This window comes from Diabrotica virgifera, chromosome 2, assembly GCF_917563875.1.
Source record: "Diabrotica virgifera virgifera chromosome 2, PGI_DIABVI_V3a".
In the NCBI taxonomy this organism is placed as follows: Eukaryota; Metazoa; Arthropoda; class Insecta; order Coleoptera; family Chrysomelidae; genus Diabrotica; species Diabrotica virgifera.
Genome location: NC_065444.1, coordinates 260,807,867 through 260,825,051, shown reverse-complemented (window position 1 = coordinate 260,825,051; position 17,185 = coordinate 260,807,867). Strand labels below are relative to the sequence as shown.

Below are 17,185 nucleotides of genomic sequence, written 5' to 3'. Positions count from 1 at the left end.
CTTTTAATGATTTTTGATATTTTTAATGATTATTTTTTAAATTTCTCATTATGACTTTTTTTCTTGTACATTTAAAAGTACACAATTTCTTGTACCGAAATAGCTTATTTTCTTTAAAAGACTAAGTTTTCACTCTAATGGCATATAGCATATCCCACCAGAATGAAAACAATGGGAACCTTCTCTGGTTACACCTCCGAGGCTTCTACAATTTGCAAGCCATACGGATGCTGAGACTAAGGAAGATGAGGGAATTCTACAATTTACAATTCACGTCCCATCTGCTCAGCGCGGTAAAGTTCCAACGAGACTGGTTCCCTTCATACTCCACACAGAGTAAATGTAAATCAAAAATGAATAACCATTTTCAATTTCGTTGCAAAACGAAAATACAGCCGAACCATATTCCAGTCCAATCAGAGAGTGCTGCACCTCTACCGGTTTCGAAACTTATTAGTCTCTCATCAGGAGGCACATATGCTGCCCTCCCTGATCCAACCAAAACAAACCCCAGCGTGCAGTCCCGAATTGCAACGAACGAAATGGCATAGATGCCCTAGCGGCAACTGCTAGCAAAAGACTAAGTTTTCACTCTAATGGCATATAGCATATCCCACCAGAATGAAAACAATGGGAACCTTCTCTGGTTACACCTCCGAGGCTTCTACAAGCTTCTACATTGTAGAAGCCTCGGAGGTGTAACCAGAGAAGGTTCCCATTGTTTTCATTCTGGTGGGATATGCTATATGCCATTAGAGTGAAAACTTAGTCTTTTGCTAGCAGTTGCCGCTAGGGCATCTATGCCATTTCGTTCGTTGCAATTCGGGACTGCACGCTGGGGTTTGTTTTGGTTGGATCAGGGAGGGCAGCATATGTGCCTCCTGATGAGAGACTAATAAGTTTCGAAACCGGTAGAGGTGCTTGCAGCACTCTCTGATTGGACTGGAATATGGTTCGGCTGTATTTTCGTTTTGCAACGAAATTGAAAATGGTTATTCATTTTTTATTTTCTTTACTTTAAAATGGTGTTGCAAAAAATTCTAGGACTATTTTTAAACAAGATATCCGTAGGATATCCAAGGGTATCCGTAATTTGAGAAAAATTTATTTTTTTTTTCATTTTTCAATTAGAAAAATATAAGTACATATTATAACATAATTTTTAATTCCAAATAACTTTCCTTAATCACGCTTTTCGATATTGTGAAATATAAAGGTACTTTACTCTTGAGCGAAATTCATATTTTTTAACATACCTCGTACAGTATTAATAAAATTTTATATCTGATGATTGCATCTTAGGTATTAGACTATGCAGAGCATTTTATAAAGAATATTTTTTTTTCATAACGTTAATAATAAAAATGTTTTCCATATGGTTCCAACTTAGTGGGACCTATTGCATATGTGTATGTCACATTTTGAAAAAGCATATCTTGTTTAACAATAATCCCAGATTTTTTTACGATACACCATTTTAAAGGAAAGAAAATAAGCTTTCTTTTTTATTAGACAATATATATATACCTACATATACAATAAAAAAAGTTATAATGAGAAATTTAAAAATAATCGTAAAATATATCAAATATCATTAAAAGTATAAAACTTTGAACAACCATATCTTGCTTAAAAATAGTCGTACAGCCTTTTACAATAGACCGTTTTAAAGGTAATTGACTTTTCTTCCTACTAAATGTAACATTGCGTATACCTAAAGCTACGTAGAAAATGTTACAGAACAATGTTTAAGAAGTAACAAGGAAAATGGTCCAAAATCGCTGTGAGTGCCTAACTTTAAAAAATCATATTTTAGAAACTATAAATCATGGAGACTTCTACTAAAAGCCATTTTAAAGACTATAGATAGAAGTTTTTTTTCTGTGAAGCAATGCCTATACCTATATCCCCGTGGAAAAAAGTTATGGGCCAAAAAGCAAAATTGCTATCTTCTGTGTTTTTTTCTTGCTTTTCTTTTGAATATATTTTTGTAAAAAAAAAATAGTTTTAACTTTAAAATGTGATATTTCGATGGTAAATTTAACCTGGAACAACTTTCCTGTAGATGTGTTTGTACCAAAAGTGCATAGAGCTCACCCTAATTCGCCCCGTGCCTAGGGACTAATTCACCCCTTTCTCAAAAACGCACCCCTTTAAATGGTAGCACACTTTAAATGGCGGTTTTTTCATATTTAGAGATCCATTGACTATATGAAACAATAAAACCCCGTTAACGTTGTAGTTCCTTTCTAAAATACATAATCAATAGCCTAAAAGTACCTTTATTTCTCTCAATATCGAAAATTCTTATTATGAAAAGTTGTTTGGAAATATAAACTAAGATCAAATATGCAATTACATGCTTCTAATTGGAAAAAAATATTTTCCAAATTTTTCTCAAATTTATTGATACTTAACTTCGTTTTTATTTATTACACATACGATAACTCTTTTATTATTACTTTTACGAAAAAAGGTATTCTTTATAAAAAGCTCTGTATGTCCTAAGACCGAAGATGCAACCATCAGATTACATTTTATTAATTTTATACGAGGTATGTCAAAAAATATGAATTTCACTCAAGAGTAAAGTACCTTTATTTTTCACAATATTGAAAATGGTTATTAAAAAAAGTTGTTTAGAATTAAAAACTATGTTTCAATATGCAATAACATCCTTCTAATTGAAATATTGTGAAATATAAAGGTACTATAATCTTGAGCGAATTTCATATTTTTTGACACACCTCGTATAAAATTAATAAAAGTTGATATATCATGGTTGTGTCTTAGATTTTAGACCATGCAAAGCTTTTTATGAAAAATAACTTTTTTTCGTAAAATGAATAATAAACGAGTTATCATATTTGTAATAATTAAAAACGATGTTGTGTATCTATAAACTTGGGAATTTTTTTTTTCAATTAGAAGCATGTAATTGCATATTTGATCTTAGTTTTTAATTCCAAACAACTTTTTATCAAAAGAATTTTCGATATTGAGAGAAATAAAGGTACTTTATCCTTGACCGAAATTCATATTTTTTTTATATACCTCGTATAATATTGAGAAAATTTGATATATCTGATGATTGAGGTTTTGGGGCATGCAGAACTTTTTATAAAGAATAACTTTTTTTCGTAAAATTAATAATAAAAAAGTTTCCCATGTTTCCAACTTAAGTAGGCACGCTGTATATTAACAGTGTCATGTTGAGCGAAGTGAAGACACCATCTTTTTTTGCTCAGTGCTGTTTCACTCTTACGCACAGTAAAGCTGCGACAGTAGTAGCCCTCCCCTTTCGTGCTTATCCGCTACGAGCTTCGCTGGTATCGCCACCTACCTACAGGATTACTAGTATAACTTTTACCGGAAATTTTCTGGAAAGAAAAAGGTGTTGCCTATACTCTGTGAGTTTCGCTGGTATGGCTGCTATCGCCATCTAACGGTTGACTAGTGTTCCTATTTCGGCCGGAATTTTAAAGAGGACAGTAGAAAAGCAAATAATAGTTGTTTCAAACTTTTTATTTAATTCTTATCGTGTAATATTTACAACGTAGAGAAGTAATTTGATTGTAATCGATAATTAATAGTAGTAAGTACAGAATTTATTATTCATTATGAATATTTTTAAGATTTTGCTTATCGTTTTGACGTTTATGTTGACAACTAATATTAGAAAAAATTTATTCTGCAAAAAAGTATAATAATTTAATATAATACTTCTTAAATATTAACTTATGAATGACGGTTAACGGCATCTTACGTTTGCTGTGATTGGTCGTTATCTTCACGCATTCAAATTTTGTTTCAGGATTGGATTGTAAAATTGAAACCGTCAAAATTCGAGAGAGTGCTAACTGATCCTTTAGCTCAAATTTTTCTACCGTTTTAAAATTAAAATTGTGTTTACCTACTTACTTTTTTCTAATTGCATCAATCCATTTTTGTCGTTGAATCACCTTATGCTTAGCGACAGGAAAGTTGTAGAATACACAGTTACTATTGTAACCAGTATTTCGACACTCTTTAATACAACAACTTTCGTGAGACATTTAAAAGCTATAATATGCAACTCATTAATGCAGAACGTCAAAAAGCAAATTTCCAGTAAAGGTTTACAAACTTGTCACTACTGGCGCTCGCGAATTTGTAATTATCCCCTCTACCTACGAGCTCACAGCGTATACCCCAACTAGTTTCATGTTAGTTTCTCGATACAATGTGCTAGAAAGAGATACCGCAAACCTGTCCAAGAGATCTTGTCGTCAAGAAGCGCAGAGGGTAGGCTCAGTCTATGTTAATAGCTTCGTTCGCGGTAACGATCCTGGACAAGTCCAGGACTAGTTACGAATTCTCTTAGTACTCGGGTTGTACGCAAGCGCGGTTCAGAATCAGTTCAGGATTGATTTATGCCGCGAACGAATTTAGAACTAGTCCTTAACACTATCATAACCTAGTTTTTATGTATTCATCTTATTTTGATGAATTTGTTATTTTAATTCAGATTTGCCTGAATATTTTACTAGATCAGATCAACCAGATATATGTTTACCGTATGAACAGGCATATTTTAATGAAATATTTCATTGTTATAAGTTTTAGTGGCTTTAATAAGCTAGGAGACCATAATATTAAAACATCCAAATATTTTTTCTAAAAAAAAATTTGTTCTATTATACTGGTTACTGGTACCTATTGCATAATTGTTATTAATTACATGGAGTATTTTTAATATTTCTAATACCTACATATTTTAAGATTAACGTCCATATTAGGTATTGTTTATTAATATTATATTAGGGTATCCCCGTCTAATAAAGATTTCATAGATATACCCGATATACCTGTTATTTTATTCATTTTTTAAGTAGTACATTTTACATTAAACATTGGTTATTTTTGTATCATAAATAAAATAAATAATGAACTTTAAAGAGACACACAGTATTTAGTACATATACCTTCATATTAAAAAATGTTTTATTTGTTTATGATCATATTAAACTGTAAAAATTATACATCAAAGTATGTAAAAAAGATTTTATTGACAATCACAATCAATAAATTTCTAAACATTTGAGTTAAACCACAGTATTAAAACAAATGAAAATGAAATAAACACAGAATGAAAAGCAAACACCGCTACAAATCAGGTGTTTAGTACAAAACAAAGAAATGTTTGTAAGTATTTTGAAAATCCTACTGCGCATATTCGGACTCCGAGTTCGCTTCAGATACCAAGGATCGGTTGGACCTTAGAATATAAAAGAACAGGAAGGAGTCTGTCATATATCAACAACACCTTAAATTTCTAGCGGAACTGGCCATCTTGAACGTGTGTGGATGACTCATAAGTTTTTGTCAACGAGGTAGAAGGTGTTTGTGTATTGGATCAGCTGTGTGCATAGGCGTACCATCTGGTAAAGCTCCTGTATATGCAATCAATTAACTGAAGTTATTAGTATAATAAAATGTTATTTAACTGACTTTTCAACAAAATATTATATTAATACGTATTTTCTCTTGATCTATAGCTGTTTCTTTAACATCAAAGATGTAATAAAATCGTTAAGAATTTATTTTCTTCCCTCTTTCAAAGGAACGTCACTGGAGATAGAAATCAAATCTGACAACTGATTGCCATTCGCAACCTCCTTCCTGGCTCGGAGTCATTTCGCATTGTACTCCTTCCTGGTTTATTTTATATTCTAAGGGTTGGACTGCTTCCGAACTCGCAGTTCCGTTACCGCGAACGACAAATCTGACAAAATCCCGGACTAGCAGTTCAGAACTCGATTACCGCGAACGCTCTTTTTTAAAGTGCGCATGCGAAGTAATCCTGGACTAGTACGGGATTGTTACCGCGAACGATACTAATGTATTCGCAAAATTAAATTCCAACAGAGGGCGCTCAAAATTTCAAAGATGGACGACAACTCTAGGAAAACAATTCATTTTGTCATTTGAATTTACAGTTCTAAAACGTTAAATTAAAATCAGTTACAGGAGTGTTTTGCCAAAGTAACCACTAAGTTTTGCAACTAAGACATCTTATAAGTTAAAGACGATTCAAAATTATGTTTAATCTCTATGCATTCATTAAAATTTGATGCTCCTGATTTGTTTTTACCTTTTTTTCATAAAAAAATCTGGCCCCCCGATAATCACACAGCGTTCTAAAAATTACTAATCTATCTTAGGATTTCTAATTTTGTTTTTAATTTAATTAATAGGTGCACTACACTTTATTTTGCACCACCAGATAACAATTTTTAATTAAATAAAAACTGGAAACTAAGTAGGTGAATTTATTTTATAATAATTGTGTTCTGGAAATTACGAGGTGGTCGGGATATGTTGCATAACAATGTACATTCTATGTACAGAATATATACTACATTTTATTTATTTATTTAATTTTGCAGTCGCTTAAACATTAAAAAATGCTACCTTTAATACAAACGTTAAATTAACAAAATGTGTGATTTGGCATTGTTTAATTTAGGTCATTACGTAGAGTATAATAGGAATGAATACTGAGGAACACTGCAATAGTTTTTTAAGTCGAAATTATTGTTAATTACAACATAAACTGACCGTACACAAATTAATGGCAAAGTCAATGTTTTCCTTGAGTTGATGCTTTTCAAATACGCCACCAGGCGTCGCCCACTTTGCGGTTCCTCGCCAATAGTTCGATGCTATGGCCAGCATATGAAAGATGTCAAAAGTAGGGTTAGAGCCCGCGCATACTGCAGACCTTTTAGTCGGCTTCTTAATCAGTACAGAGAGGTATGCAGATGCGCACATTACACCGATTCACCGATGCATACCTTTCTCTACTGATTAAGAGGCCGACTAAAAAGTCTGCAGTATGCGCAAGCTCTTAAGCGTTAATAATAAAAAAATTCTTTTAAGATATTCGTCTACATTTATTCTTGTCTATGGACAAAATACAATACATTCATTACTGCTGGCTCTCAATTTTACTTTATTAAGATTTTTTGACAGCGTGTAATGCCATATGTTTGTTCATATTATGATCTGATCGAGAAAACAATTTTAAACAAATTTTACATTGATGAGCTTCGTCCTTAATGTGTATTTTCATATGTGCTCTCAAAGACCTTACATGGCTAAACAACTTCTAACCAATTTCTTATTGATGACGTGTTTCTGTGTGATTTTCCATATGCACTGTCAAATAAGATTTTATAGGAAAAGACTTAAAACAGATATTACATTCATACGGTTTTTCCTCTGTGTGCGTCTTCATATGCTTCTTCAAAAGATATAAAAATGAAAACGACCTCGAACAAATCTCGCACCCAAAAGGTTTTTCCCTAGTGTGCGTGGTCGTATGGTATTTGAGACCACCTGATCGAGAAAACGACTTATAACAAATTTCACATTGATACGGTCTTTCTCCAGTATGCACTCTCATATGCGCCTTAAAATTATTTAAAAAGGAAAACGACTTCGAACAAATTTCACATTCATAACATTTTTCTGTAGTATGACTTCTCATATGTCTTTTCAAATTATTGTTCACAGAAAAAGACTTCGAACAAACTTTACATTGATATGGTTTTTCTCCAGTGTGTATTCGCGTATGTAGCTTCAAACTAGTTGCATGAGAAAACGACTTCGAACAAATTTCACATTTTTGAAGCTGTTCTCCAGTGTGGGTTTTGGCATGTCTTCTTAAATGACGATCTCGAAAAAACGACTTCAAACAAATTTCACATTGGTACGGTTTTTCTGTAGAGTGCGTTATCATATGTTCTTTCAAATTATTTGAAAAGGAAAACGACTTTCTCATATGTTGTTTCAAATTACCGTTTAAAGAAAATGACTTTAAACAAATTTCACATTGATACAGTTTGTCCCCAGTATGCGTAGTCATATGGTCTTTCAGGTGAATGGATTGAGAAAACCGCTTAAGACAGATCTGGCATTGGTAAGGTTTTTTTGTGGTAGGCGTTCTCATATGTTTACTATATGGAAGTTTAGGTAATGTTTTTTCCATTCTGTTCTTCTCTGGAAAACCTAAAATAAAAACGAAGTTATATTTTTTTTGTTGTCTGTGTGACAGGTGGGATTCGGAAATATAAGAGTTTATTGTACGCGATGTAAAATTGTCTAAAGGGGCTGTTAGATCAACAGCATCGTCATATGATGGTTGCAACCCCTACAAGGGGGCTGATTTACTGGGAAACACTAAGTACTCGTAGATATATTTATTTATTCACTATGTAACAACAGTAACTAGTACTCAGTTGGTAGCTGATGTTAGTCGCGTCGTCTGAACATTACCAAGTCTTTCTTAGAATAATCTCTACCATTCTTTTCGTAAGTATAACTTATGTCTATTTGTTTGTTATGATTTCTTATTTACTTAACACGAGCCTGAATTATTAACAACAGCTTTTCTGTCTACTTTGTGGTTTTCGGTGCGTGTCCAGCAGAATTTGCAAGTCCTCCATGGTGTCGGCGATAATGGCAGTGTCATCGGCGTATCTTATGTCGTTTATCATTACACCTCCCATTTTTACTACTTTTGTCCTGTCATATATGACCTAGGGAAAGATGATCTCTGAATATAGGTTGAATAGCAGGGGTGACCGAAGACAACCCTGTCTTACACCACGCCTTATTGGCATTTCGTTTGTTACTTCGTCGTTTACTCTAACGACCCTTCGTATACACAAATGAATCTTCTATTTTCACCAAAAGATTTTAATAGCCGGTCATTAAATATCTTACTGTCGATTATAAAGTTTTAATGTTGTGAATGTACAAAACAGAAGGCGATATAAAAAAAGATGAATATTTCTCCCCCTTGTTTAAGATTTCTATAATCGTATAAATTGATGATTTTCTTTTGCAATTTAAGATAGTAAAACTTAAGATGTCAAATTATGAAATATTTTTGAAGTGAATAATTCTTATCGGTCGGTATGTCTCTATCTTTTTGCACGGGCCCGAAATAATCCCATGTGTCACCGAGACATTTACAGAAACCTTCTTCATATTCATCTGAAAAATTACAGCATGCCAATGCTGTCAAAATGTCAGCATCTTATATATAAAAATCAATTGATGTGCGTTAGTCTCGCTAAAACTCGAGAATGTGTGGACCGATTTGGCTAATTGATGTCGAATTATTTGTGGAAGTTCAGGGAAGGTTTATACGGTTTTATATTGTCATTTTAGTAGCCACCAAAATTTTTACAGCTATATGTATAAAATGCTCTTTTTACAGTGTTTGTTGCCATACTCCTTCGAAACGACTTGATCGATTTTTATGAAAGTTTGCAAGTATACTCGACCGGACCCTTAAGGGGGCTTGCCACCCTTATATTTATTTCTATTTTTTCAGACAAACTCTTTTTTTTTAATTTCATATGATGTGGAACGTAAAGATACATACAACCCTAAATTTTCACTTTTCTATCACTAACAGTTATTTTTTAATGGCAATTTAAATATTTTACATCTATATAAACAAAAGAAAGTCGTGACAGTTACCAACACATAACTCGAGAACGACTGAATAGATTTTTATGAAATTTTCCACGTATATTTGACCGGGCCGAGAATAGGTTGTTATGTATTTTTCATATCCGTACGTCGTAACGGGGGCTGCCTCCCTAAAATATTTTTTTATTTTTTTGGTCAAACTGTTTTTTCTTAATTTTGTGTGATGTGGAAGGCAAAGGTAAATACAACCCTAAATTTTCACTTTTCTATATTCGACCGTTATTTTTTAATAGCCATCTAAAGTTTTGCATCTTATATATAAAAATCAATTGCTGTGCGTTAGTCTCGCTAAAACTCGAGAATGTGTGGACCGATTTGGCTAATTTTGATGTTGAATTATTTGTGGAAGTTCAGGGAAGGTTTATACGGTTTTATATTGTCATTTTAGTAGCAACCAAAATTTTTACAGCTATATGTATAAATAAAATGCTCTTTTTACAGTGTTTGTTGCCATACTCCTCCGAAACGACTTGACCGATTTTTATGAAGTTTGGCAGCTATGTTCGACCGGACTGGGAGTAGGTTTATGTCTATATTTTATACCTCTACGTCATAAGGGGGTTGCGTGTGACGTTATAACTCTCACAATAATGACGTGAAAAATACGAAATTAATTCGGTGTACTCCTTGCTATTCTGAACAGAACCTTACTAAAATTTTTTTTCTAGCTCAATCGGTGTCCAAAATACAATATCTTAAGCCTTAGAAATATTCTGAGGACAGAAGAAGAACGAGCAACAAATTTCATCGAAGAAAAGAGCAACTGTTTAACTTTTGGACTTAATTTGGGCAAAATATGAATTTCTAATTTTTCGAAACTTTCAAAAAATATCTCTACCGAACTTTTCTGACGAACGGCAAGCAGAAGAAAAGTTCTGAGCACACGAAAAGAACAAGCAGCAAATTATAAAATTTTATTTAATTTTAATTAATTTTGTTTCATTTTATTAAATTTTAATTATTTTTACTAGATTCTATTTATTTTTTTAATTCTATAATTTTTTTAAATTTATTTATTATTTTTATTTAAGTTTATTCAGTTTTATTTATTTTTATTAACTTTTATTCAATTTTATGAAATTTTGTTTCATTTTATTTAATGATATTTAATTTTTATTTTATTTTGATTAATCAACACCTATATAGTTGGACAACCCCGAACCCAATTATAAATACAGGGTTGTTTTGAATGTAAATAAAATAAAGCTGTTATATTCATCATAAGAAAAACAAATTTAAGATTGCAACTGTTGCACTGCAAACTTTTTCTAACTAAACTTTATTACTTCAAACATTATGTGTAATTCATTAAAAATAATAATAAAAACTCATTCACATCGAGCATTTTTTGTTTATTAATTACGAATTCCTTTTGTTTATTTTAAGTTTATTGTTTACAAAAGTTTGTTCTTATCTATTGAGGCAGTACGAAGTCTGTAGGGTCAGCTAGTCATAGATATGTCTGCCTTCCACGCTTCCTGACGACAAGATCTCTTGAACTGGTTTGATGCTCTCTTTCAAGCACATTGTATTGAGAAACTAACATGAAACTAAGTGGGGGTATAGGTATGGTAGGGGGGACTAGTGTAGCAGCTTTATTACGTGTAAGAGTGAAACACAGCACTGATAAAAAAAGATGGTGTCGTCACTTCGCTCAACACGACACTCTGTCTGTGTTAATATATAAGTTTATGGCCCATTGACATATGTATATACATATTAACATAGAGTATCATGTTGAGCGAAGTGGTGACGACACCATCTTTTTTTGGCCCAGTGCTGTTTCACTCTTACGCATAGTAAAGCTGCGACAGTAGTCCTCCCCTTCCGTGCTTATACCCCCACTACTTTTATGTTAGATTCTCGATACAATGTGCTAGAAAGAGATACCGCAAACCTGTCCATGAGATCTTGTCGTCAGGAAGTGCAGAGGGTAGGGTCACTCTATGTTAATGTATAATCTTCTTCTTCTTGACTGGCTTTACAACCTCCGCCGCATCCACTATGGCCCTCCGTCGTCTGCGATCTTGCGCTTCGATTTGCCATTGTTGTACCCCAATCCTAGATAGAATGTATAATCTATGGTCAGCATATGAAAAATGTCAAAAGTAGGGTTCAACGTTAAAAGAAAGTTTCTTTTAACATAATCGTCTACATTTATTCGTATCTATAAACAAAATACAATATATTCATTACTGCTTGCTCTCAATTTTACTTTATTCAGATTTTTTGATAGTGTGCAAGGCACACATGTTGGTTCATATGATCTGATCAAGAAAACAATTTTAAACAAATTTTACTTTGATGAGCTTCGTCTTTACTGTGTATTTTCATATGTGCTCTCAAAGACCTTAGATGGCTAAACAACTTCGAACAAATTTCGCATTGTTGGCGTGTTTCTGTGTGATTTTCCGTATGCACTGTCAAATAAGATTTTATAGGAAAAGACTTGAAACGTATTTTACATTGATACGGATTTCCCCTGTATGTGTCTTCATGTTTCTTCAAATGACTTCGAACAAATCTCACACTCAAATGGTTTGCCCCCAGTGTGCGTGGTTGTGTGGTATTTGAGATCACCTGATTGAAAAAACGACTTACAACAAATTTCACATTGATACGGTCTTTCTCCAGTATGTACTCTCATATTAATCTTAAAATTATTTTAAACGGAAAACGACTTCGAACAAATTTCACAGTCATAACATTTTTCTCCAGTATGGCTTCTCATATGTTGTTTCAAATTACCATTCACAGAAAAGGACTTCGAATAAACTTCACATTGATATGGTCTTTCTCCACTGTGTATTCACTTATGTAGTTTCAAACTAGTTGCATGAGAAAATGACTTCAAACAAACTTCACATTGATACGGTTTTTCCCCAGTGTGTGTGGTCGCATGGTTTTTGAGATCACATGATTGAAAAAACGACTTTAAACAAATTTCACACTGATAGTTTTTCTCCCATGTACACACTCCTAGTATGGCGCTGCAAACTACTTATAAGGATAAACGCTTTGGAGCAAATGTCACATCGATAAGGTTTCTCTTCGGTGTGAAATTTCAAATGTGATTTCATCAAAGTCGATCGAGAAAATGTCTTAAAACAAATTTCACATCGAAAAGGTTTCTCTCCTGTATGCACTCTCATATATGTTGCTTTATATTTTGAGATTGGGAAAATGATTTGGAACATGTTTCACATTGATAAGATTTTTCCCAGTTCTCATATGTTTACATTGATAAGGTTTTTCTTTAGTATGCGTTCTCACATGTGTTTTCAAATTACTATTCGAAGAAAATGACTTCAAACAAATTTCACATCGATAAGATTTTTCTCTAGGGTTTATTTGAATAGGTTCTTTTAATTGCAGTAGATAATGGGCCGTACCGGGTGAGATCTTTAATATCAAGGAAAGTATTTCTTTAATAACATTGAAACAATAGATTGGAAGGCTGTATCACTTACCACAATTCTGTGAGCTCACTCTGAGCCCCTACACTAAGACACTACTGAACTTCTACTGATTACACATATGTTCTCAAGGGGACAGTAATTCGACGTCCCAATGCATCTCTTACGGATGACAGAATAAGAAAAGGGTCTATTTGAGACGTATGCTCCAATTTATAAATTTGGTTGGAGTGTGATGGTACACAAGAATCCTCAAGGAACTTTCCTAATTCCTTTGTTATAAAAATAAGGTCATAATATTATAATTGCAATTTGTATAACTTATTAAGATAGTAACAAAGTTCAAAGTATTGAACCTATTGAAAGAATGTAATGAAGGCAAACGTCATTCTTACTATCATTTATCTGTAGTACCTTACCATATATGGTAATATAATATATTATATTTACACTGTTTTTAACTATAATAGATATAAGTAGGAAGGTCGTATACCTGATACACTCTCACTCTCTTAGAGGATCTAGTTACCACGCGGTGAATGAGTTCGTTACCTATCTAAAGTCGTACCGTAATTTACTTATACATTTAATTTTTAAAATAAAGAAATGGAAAAAGTTTAAGTTTGTTTGTTCGGGGTAGTGTCTTCGTTGCAAGCCTTAACGTCACATGGCGATCCTGCCTTAAGTTAAAGAATGGAGTTTTTTGGTTCGCATATAGATTGAGGAATGCAGCTCTACACTTAAGATGGGAAACAACCAGAACAAAGAAAAAGAGGAACAGATCTTCATAAACCAAGCAGGCAATAGCGGACGTGTGACAGCTGAAACCGGCGAAAACGAGAAGCCATCAATCCCTGGAATTTAAGGAATTGTGTCGTTCAGACTGGCCCTAATCATCGCAGGATGGATATTGTATCGGCGATGGAAGAAGCAACTTCGACGCCACATCCGACAGGAAATATACGTGGTAATGCGTCACGAAAGAGCCGTGAGAACGAAACTAATAGTTAAAGTAGTGGAAAAATGAAGAGCCGGCGCGACTCTTGATACTTGAGGCTTATCAACTTTAAGCGGTAAGGAACAGTGTCTTCAAGTACTTTATCGCTCTGAAAGATTTGGGAACTAGATTGATGCAGCTTCGGGAAGTCGATAAGAAATACATGGGAATAAGGTGGTATCGCATCTTATTCTACACGAAATTGACTAAAAAGGCTATAAGGAGATGGAACTGAATTGGAATCTACACGCAGAAAAAGTAAACGTTACAATGCTTGCTCTTAACTTTATTTATTCAGATTTTTTGATAATGTGCAATGACATATGTGCTTGCTCTCAATTTTATTTATTCAGATTTTTTGACAGTGTGCAATGACATATGTTGGTTCATTTGATCTGATCGAGAAAACAATTTTAAACAAATTTTACATTGATGAGCTTCGTCCTTATTGTGTATTTTCATATGTACTCTCAAAGATCTTATATGGATAAACAACTTTGAACAAACTTCGCATTGATGACGTGTTTTTGTGTGATTTTCCATATGCGTTGTCAAATAAGATTTTATAGGAAAAGATTTGAAACAGATTTCACATTGATACGGTTTTTCCCCTGTATGCGTCTTCATATGTTTCTTCAAATGATATAAAAAGGAAAACGACCTTGAACAAATCTCACATTCAAAAGGTTTATCCCCAGTGTGCGTCGTCGTATGGTACTTGAGATCACCTGATTGAAAAAACGACTTGTAACAAATTTCACATTGATACGGTCTTTCTCCAGTATGTACTCTCATATGAACCTTAAAATTATTTAAAACGGAAAACGACTTCGAACAAATTTCACATTCATAACATTTTTCTCCAGTATGGCTTCTCATATGTTGTTTCAAATTACCATTCACAGAGAAAGACTTCGAACAAACTTTACATTGATATGGTCTCTCTCCAGTGTGTATTCGAGTATGCAGTTTCAAACTAGTTGCATGAGAAAACGACTTCAAACAAACTTCACATTGATACGGTTTTTCCCCTGTATGCGTGGTCGCATGGTTTTTGAGATCACATGATTGAAAAAACGATTTATAACAAATTTCACATTGATACAGTTTTTCTCCCATGTGCACACTCCTAGTATGACGTTGCAAAGTACTTATTAGGGTAAACGCCTTAGAGCAAATATCACATTGATAAGGTTTCTCTTCGGTGTGAAATTTCAAATGAGACTTCATCAAAGTCGATCGAGAAAATGTCTTAAAACAGATTTCACATCGAAATGGTTTCTCTCCTGTATGCACTCTCATATGCTGCTTTAGATTTTGAGATTGGGAAAATGATTTGGGGCAAACTTCACATTGATAAGATTTTTCCCCAGTGTGCTTTCTCATATGTTGTGTCAAATTACTTTTTTCAGAAAAAAGCTTAAAACAAATTTCACATTGATAAGGTTTTTCTTTAGTATGCGTTCTCATATGCGTTTTCAAATTACTATTCGACGAAAATGACTTCAAACAAATTTCACATCCATACGGTTTTTCTCCAGGGTTTTTTTCAATAGGTTTTTCAATTGCAGTAGGTAATGTTATTTCCATTTTATTCTTGTCCAAAAAACCTAAAATAAAAACCAAATTCAGTATGGTATATTCAATTATTTCAGTGATTTTTTGAATAAGCTTGTCTGTATCTTCAATAAAGCATTTCCTTTAAGCCAAAACATCGCACACCCTGGGCTACCCAAGATGTCAGCATATCAGTCAAGAATATGCGTTTACTACTGTGCATCAAGAAATTTACTACCAACGTCTCTGTTACTGAATATATCACTAAGTACAGGACAATCTATTTAAAACTTATAAAATCATCTAAAAAATTGTACTCTCAAAATCGTCTGAGAAGCTCTAAAAGTGTCTAAAAGCAAAAGAAACTTGGTCCATAATAAACGATCTTCGAAATAAAACTCACACAGCTCAAACATTTTCCCTTCCAGACCCAGAAAATTTAAATGAATACTTTGTTAATGTGAGTAAAAATGTAACATCAACTATTTTGTCACAACAAGATCCCATTTTCTATCTCCCTAATTCAAGAAAGGTCTTCGAATTCATTCTTTATAAGACCGATTGATGAATCTGAACTGATGCAAACAATCAAAAGCAAATCTTCATGTGGTACTGATGTACTGAAAATGTGTTGGGAGTCCTCATCTCTCCAATTAATGATTTTTTTGAGAAAGGTAAACTTCCAGAGTGCCTAAAGACAGCCATCATTATTCCTCTTCATAAGGGTGGTGAAAAATCTAATACCTGCCATTAAAGACCTATTGCATTATTACCGGTACTCTCCAAAATTATTGAGATACTCATAAAAGCCCGACTGATGTCCTTTTTCGTTCAAAACAACATTTTATCACAAAATCAGTTCGGCTTTTTAAATAATAAATGTACCACCGATGCCATCTTTTCTGTACTACATGAGGTTTATCAAGCACTAAACAATAATCTGCACACTGCCACTGTTTTTTGTGTTTATGCCAAAGATTTTGATTGTGTAAATCACGACATTTTGATAAAAACTAGATTTCTACGGAATTCGAGGTATTTCTTGGAATTGGTTTAAATCTTACTTGGATAATAGGAAACAACTGGTTAGAGCAAATGATACAGACTCTAGTCTCAAAAATATTGTATGTGGGGTACCACAAGGTTCAGTATTGGGTCCTTTACTTTTCCTTATCTTTATTAATGACATCACTACATCATAGTTTAAAAATCGATGGAAAAGTTTTTTTTGCTGATACCAGTATCACTTGGAGCAACTCAAATATCGCAACTCTTCATGATACTATAACTTCTGATCTACTCACAATAAAATCCTGGTCCGATTCTAATTGACTCTCTTTTAACGTAGATAAAACAGTAGTATTATCCTATAAAGGAGCTCTTCAACCCTTACCTCTTCAAACAGCCAGATCAGTATCGTTGATTCTGTAAAGTTTCTTGGTATTTTTTTAGGTAGCAAGCTTAAATGGTCCCTTCATATCGATGTGTTAAGCAAGAAACTATCCTCAGCTTGCTATGCAATAAAATAAGGTATGTTTCGAAGGAAATGAATTTAGTCTCTTCCATGAAAAACATATTTTTCTTTGTTCGAGTCGCGTCTTCGATATGGTCTTCCTTTTTGGGGTTCTGGTACAACTGACCAATCCGATGTTATTTTTAAATTACAAAA

The 17,185-nt window shown here is 33.3% G+C and overlaps 1 protein-coding gene across 6 annotated transcripts in view; it reads right to left on the bottom strand.

The window, feature by feature from the left end:
* Positions 1–17,185, bottom strand: part of LOC126880595 (zinc finger protein 883-like) — an 87,963-nt gene that overhangs the window by 27,796 nt on the left and 42,982 nt on the right. Inside the window, exon 3 of one of the 6 annotated variants that reach the window (XM_050644557.1) lies at positions 6,779–8,052. The exons of 4 other annotated variants lie outside the window; for them this stretch is intronic. In XM_050644557.1, coding sequence (XP_050500514.1) covers positions 7,163–8,052 — 890 coding nt within the window. In that variant the 3' untranslated portion in view covers positions 6,779–7,162. Of the gene's footprint in view, positions 1–6,778; positions 8,053–11,755; positions 15,570–17,185 lie in introns of those variants that run through there. One more of the 6 variants, XM_050644552.1, reaches the window with a different exon arrangement.